The sequence below is a fragment of the Tenrec ecaudatus genome, chromosome 1 (genome assembly GCF_050624435.1).
Source record: "Tenrec ecaudatus isolate mTenEca1 chromosome 1, mTenEca1.hap1, whole genome shotgun sequence".
NCBI classification, from domain to species: Eukaryota; Metazoa; Chordata; class Mammalia; order Afrosoricida; family Tenrecidae; genus Tenrec; species Tenrec ecaudatus.
The window spans coordinates 20,476,616-20,482,000 of NC_134530.1; the positions used below are offsets into that span (position 1 = coordinate 20,476,616).

The following is a 5,385-nucleotide window of genomic DNA, read 5'->3' on the forward strand; positions in this document are numbered from 1 at the left end:
GCATTCAAGAAATTACGCACATTCTGATTTAATTCATCCATTGAAATTCACTGATGTGTCATAGCGCATCCTGCTGCCTCTTTGTGTTTCCTGTTTTCATTCCTCCTTCCTTCCTTCCTCTCTGAATTTCGTTCCTGGGTAAGTGCTGCCCTCTTGAATTTACATGTTTGAATATTGGTACAAGGAGGAGAGTTCAGTTCCAGACATTACTGCTATTTGCATGCTCCGGGAGTCCAATGGACTGATTGTTTCCTTGTGTCTTTCAAACTCCATCTATCTTCCTAACTCTGGAAGGGGAGGGCCCTTTCTTTGGATCTTATGCTGTTCACATCAAATAAGGGTAAGACTTTTCATATTTTTTCACTGTTGTTTCCACAACTGTAAAGAACACTTGGCATAAAACATTTAAACAAACACATTTGTTGAATAGGCAATCGAAGTCTTAATGAATTTGTAGAGAAATATAATGCTTTAAGGAAAAGATGGTATTAGAAGAAATGAGAAGTACACAGTTTCAGCATCAAACAATATTGAGCACATGAGATTCAAGATGAGATACACAGATGTGAACTGAGATTAATTAATTGTTTAAAATATAAATGACAGTATATACTTTAAAATGTTAACACCTGATAGCAGCATTTACAAAGCTCTTGTCTGTTTCCCAGTAGATTCATCAGCTCCATGGAACCAGGAAACCACACTCAGATTCCAGAATTCATCCTTCTGGGGCTTTCTGAAGAGGCAGAGCTGCAGCCCCTCCTCTTTGGACTGTTCCTCTCCATGTACCTCGTCACCTTCACTGGGAACCTGCTCATCATCCTGGCCATCGCCACAGACTCCCATCTCCACACACCCATGTACTTCTTCCTCTCCAATCTTTCCTTTGCTGACATCTGTTTCACCTCCACCACTGTCCCAAAGATGCTGATGAACATCCAGATGCAAACCAAAGTCATTACCTATGAAGACTGCATCACCCAGATGTACTTTTTCGTGCTTTTTGGGGGATTAGACAACTTCCTATTGACAGTGATGGCCTATGACCGGTTTGTGGCCATCTGTCACCCACTGCACTACATGGTCATCATGAACCCAAGGTTCTATGGCCTGCTGCTTCTGACCTCCTGGGTATTGTCATTTCTGCACTCTTCATTAAATAGTTTATTGATTTTGCGACTATCTTTTTGTACAGAATTGGAAATCTCCCATTTTTTCTGTGAACTTAATCAGGTAATTCAGCTTGCTTGCTCTGACACATTCCTCAATGTGTTAGTCATTTATTTAACAAGTGGACTTCTGGCTGTTGTTCCACTCACTGGGATCCTTTTCTCTTACATGAAGATTGTGTCCTCCATCTTGAAAGTTTCATCAGCTGGGGGCAAATATAAAGCCTTTTCCACCTGTGGGTCTCACCTCTCTGTGGTTTCCTTGTTCTATGGTACAGCTTTAGGGGTTTATCTTAGTTCTGCTGCTATTGAAAGCTCCAGGGCCACTGCAATAGCCTCAGTGATGTACACTGTAGCCACACCCATGCTGAATCCTTTTATCTACAGTCTGAGAAACAATGACATAAAGCAAGCCCTAAGGAAACTTTTCAGCTGAGATCCATTTTATACAACAGAAACACATCCTTAAGTTTAGAGAGTTCCGTTTGAAAAAAAAATTCAAAATATGTCATTTATTTTCCTCAATTTTTACATGCTTATTTACATAAATCAATCTCCTTAATATTAAAGACATAATAAGAAAAATTGAAGCCATAATATGAAATTACTTTCTGCATATTTTTAAATGCATTTTATTTAATCATATCGTCCCTTCAATGGCCAGTTCTTTCAGGGTGCCTTCAGCTTTCATTAGGAAATAGATTTTCATCACTAGTCATAGAGGAATAGCATGCAGTTATCACAAAGGACCAGTGCTCATTGTCATCCTGATCCATTAAAAACTGGGACAGAATTTCTCTTATTCCTATTTTCAAAACTGTTTTTCTTGTGATTACATTTGACATGACACCTTCAACACCCCTGGGTTATTTTCTTTGCACTGAAGTCCTGTTGAATATTTTGAGCATGAAGTCTGTAAACTTGTTCTGAATAAATTATGAAAAGCAAAAAGGTGGTATGTTCAATTATTGGAAACGACTTCCAGAACCACACTGAAAACAGACCAGCTAAGCACGCTGATGCCTGTTCTATCATCAAAAAGATGGTGGAATCCGTAAGACCGATGTCACTGACTTCCTGGACATGACAAACCTTCTGCCATGCAGAGAGTAGGAAATTTTGTTGTAATTTTTGGTTGAAGACTAGTAGTTACAATACCTCTCAAGACCTCAGTTTGTTTAGCAATGGTATACATATCGCTTCTTGGCTTCAATGATACTAATGGAAATTTGTCTTTATTGTTTCACAAGAACCCATTGCTCTCCAATTCTGCTTGACCACAAAGTTATCTTCACCAAAACATCTGCCTCACATTTGCTCTTGAGTTACTCGCTGTAAACTGATTAGCATCTCAAATAATCACAGGTGAATCTCTCTGTCTTTATGATTCTGTAAATTACAGTTCCCTATATTTCTCTGCACACTAGAAGCAGCTCTGTTGAGTTAAGCTTTGGGCTACTTCAAAGGTTGGATTTTCAAACCTATTCACTGCTCAGAGGGAGAAAGATGAGACAATCTGCTCCCATTAAGATTACAGCTTTGTTTATTTCCATATCTTACACTGTCCAATGTTTCCCTTCATCCACTTTTCTGCTGTCCGTCCACCAGAGAGGGGGATATATGTAGATCATGTGATCAGTTCCTCCTTTCTCCCATCCTTCCTTTTCCCCTCCTGGTATTTCTCCTCTCATTATTGGTCCTGAAGGGTTTATCTGTCCTGGATTCCCTGTAATTCCAGTGTACATCCTCTGCTCTGTACCCATGTAGAACCTCTGGTCTAAACAGATTTGTAATGTAGAATTGGGATCCCGATAGTGGGGTGGGTGAGAGGGGAAGGAAGCATTCAAGAACTAGAGGAAAGTTGTGTGTTCCGTTGGTGCTTTACTCCACCCTGACTGGATCGTCTCTTCCTTGTGACTTTTATGTAAGGCTGTTTTCCAATAGTCTGCAGATTGGATTTTGGTCTCAGCTCCTTCTTCCATCTCATTTCCATGTTTTAATTCTAATGTATACAATTCATGATTTCTTTAAAATGAATGCTTTGTGGAGCGCAAAGTGCGTGTTTGATAAAACCAAAAAAAAGCGCCCAAATCCTCACTGCCATGGAGTCCAATCCAGCTCAGCAGCTCTATAGGACAGAATTAAATAACCTCTGTAGGTTCTCAAACTTGGGATTCTCTACAGGAGTAGAAAGTCCCATCTTTCTCCTGTGGAGCAGCTGGTGATTTCAAACAGCTCACCTTCAGGAGCACAGTCCAACTCTGCCACACATTCTTAGATACTCTCTTTTTTAAGGACAAATAATACTGGGGTAAACTATATAATATAAAATTAACCATTTAAAACATTTTGAAAACCACTCCTTGAAAATACGTCAAGTCTTTCCGCGTGGATTGTCAGTTTATTTTTTAAAATTTGCACAGTTTATTTCCACCTATCCATTTCTAGCCTCTTAATGTACCTACCGTCACTTATGTCATTTCCTCCTGTGTTCCTATTTTATTCCACCTTCTCTGTGAGCCCTTCTTACTTTAGGATCTTAAACTGTTACTTTTTCTCATAATGGGTGAGTTTAATTTCAGTTCTATGGGTCACTAAGGGCTATAATCTTGGTGGTATCACCAGTCTCTTTTCAACCAATAAGCATTATAATTTTGAGTTCTGTTCCACATTCTTCTCACACTTCGATAGTAATTTATATAATGGATAATTTATGTTAGTGCCTTTCAAGTCGGGCATTTTCAGAGGGGTTTTGTGTTGGTATCAGGAAACCATCCTACTCTCAAGAAAATGGAGATAATATTTTCAAGGTCCCTTGGTCCACTGGGTTGTTTCCACGTGTTTTTCAGTTTCCATCACTTTTATTTTCTCCGATGGAAAGAGACAAAAATTTTCACATGTTATGCCCGCTTATGAGGACATATGATTCCAGCTGCTAAGTACCAAATCAGTACACAGAACATTGCCCTTGCTCACTCTGCTCTGCCAGTTGACCTTGGTGAGTCCAAGATGATGGTTCTGATTGCCCCGGCTTAGGGTCTTCTTTCCTCAAGGTGTTTGTTTCTGTCTAAGAGCTTTCCATAACTTTACTCCAATCATGTCCCTATATGTTTCATCAAAGAAGGAATGTCTTTGCCCAACAGAGAACCACCCCTCCTAGGAGTGAAAGTTCAAGGGATTCTGAGCTTGTGTGTTCATGATAGGAATCACCGGGATTCACTTGCTGAGTGGGAGTAGGGGAAATGCAGCAATGAAAAGAAGGGCTGACTTGGGCATATTGCATTGTTTCCTGGTCCACAGAGACTACCCATGAGAGATGCGCAAGTTCAGAGAGAAGTTGAGGGCTGGCTGGAACAAAGTTTAAAAAGTATATTCCAAATTTATAGATATATTTGTAATAATGGTTAAATACACTTAGGTACAGTTCGGTGTCAAATTTATAAGTAGTCATGGTACACTCCAAGACTCCTAGACATTTCAACAAACACACATATTTCACTAGTACATCACAGGGTATTCGGCACATTTCAACGTGAAAAAACATGCCTTGGGGGTTGTTGTCAGATTAAAAACAAAGGAACATTTTGGTTATTTGCAAATGGTTTATGCCTGGTGGTAGAATAATTTGGCACGTGAAAGGAACTCTGTGCTCCAGGACTGAACAGTTAAAGTGAACCTGTGGGCAGGATGATATGCTTACTAAGTGACCATCTGGGTTCACTTGTGAAGTGCAAGTGAGATAAATTCAGCAGTTGAGAGATGGGTTGAGTCTGGCCACTGCCACCAAGGGAGCTGGTTCACAGGGACCAGAGGAGAAAATGACAGCAAGTTGACTGGTCTAAAGTTTATTTTTGAGCTCAAGAGGGATAAGGTTGCCGATAATTCATGATGGTACCCATGATCTAAAGGCAAGACAGCCAATGGGATATCCTGGTAAGGCTAAGTGAAGCAACCCACATTGAGTTGACCAGAAACTGACAAGATGAAGAGCACATGTTTGAGCCTGTGAACTGGTGCATATTGCGACGGACTTTATGGATGGCCTGCTCAGATTTGACTTTGCTTATGGATGCAGACATCACAGGGTTCCAACTTGAGTGCAGAGTCTTCATATCAGAGATTAGGATTGTCTCTTCAGAGCACTGGGTTGATAAAAGATGGCAGAACAGAGATTGGATACCCAAAATGGGGGGATATAGGCATGAAGTGGTTGGCT

The 5,385-nt window shown here is 40.2% G+C and overlaps 1 protein-coding gene across 1 annotated transcript; it reads left to right on the plus strand.

Moving 5' to 3' along the window:
- Positions 1 to 657: 657 nt before the first annotated feature.
- LOC142432354 (olfactory receptor 7A5-like) lies at positions 658 to 1,605 on the plus strand. Its single transcript, XM_075537503.1, has one exon. It carries the CDS (start codon positions 685 to 687, stop codon positions 1,603 to 1,605), a length of 921 nt encoding a protein of 306 aa, XP_075393618.1. The 5' UTR covers positions 658 to 684.
- Positions 1,606 to 5,385: the final 3,780 nt, after the last annotated feature.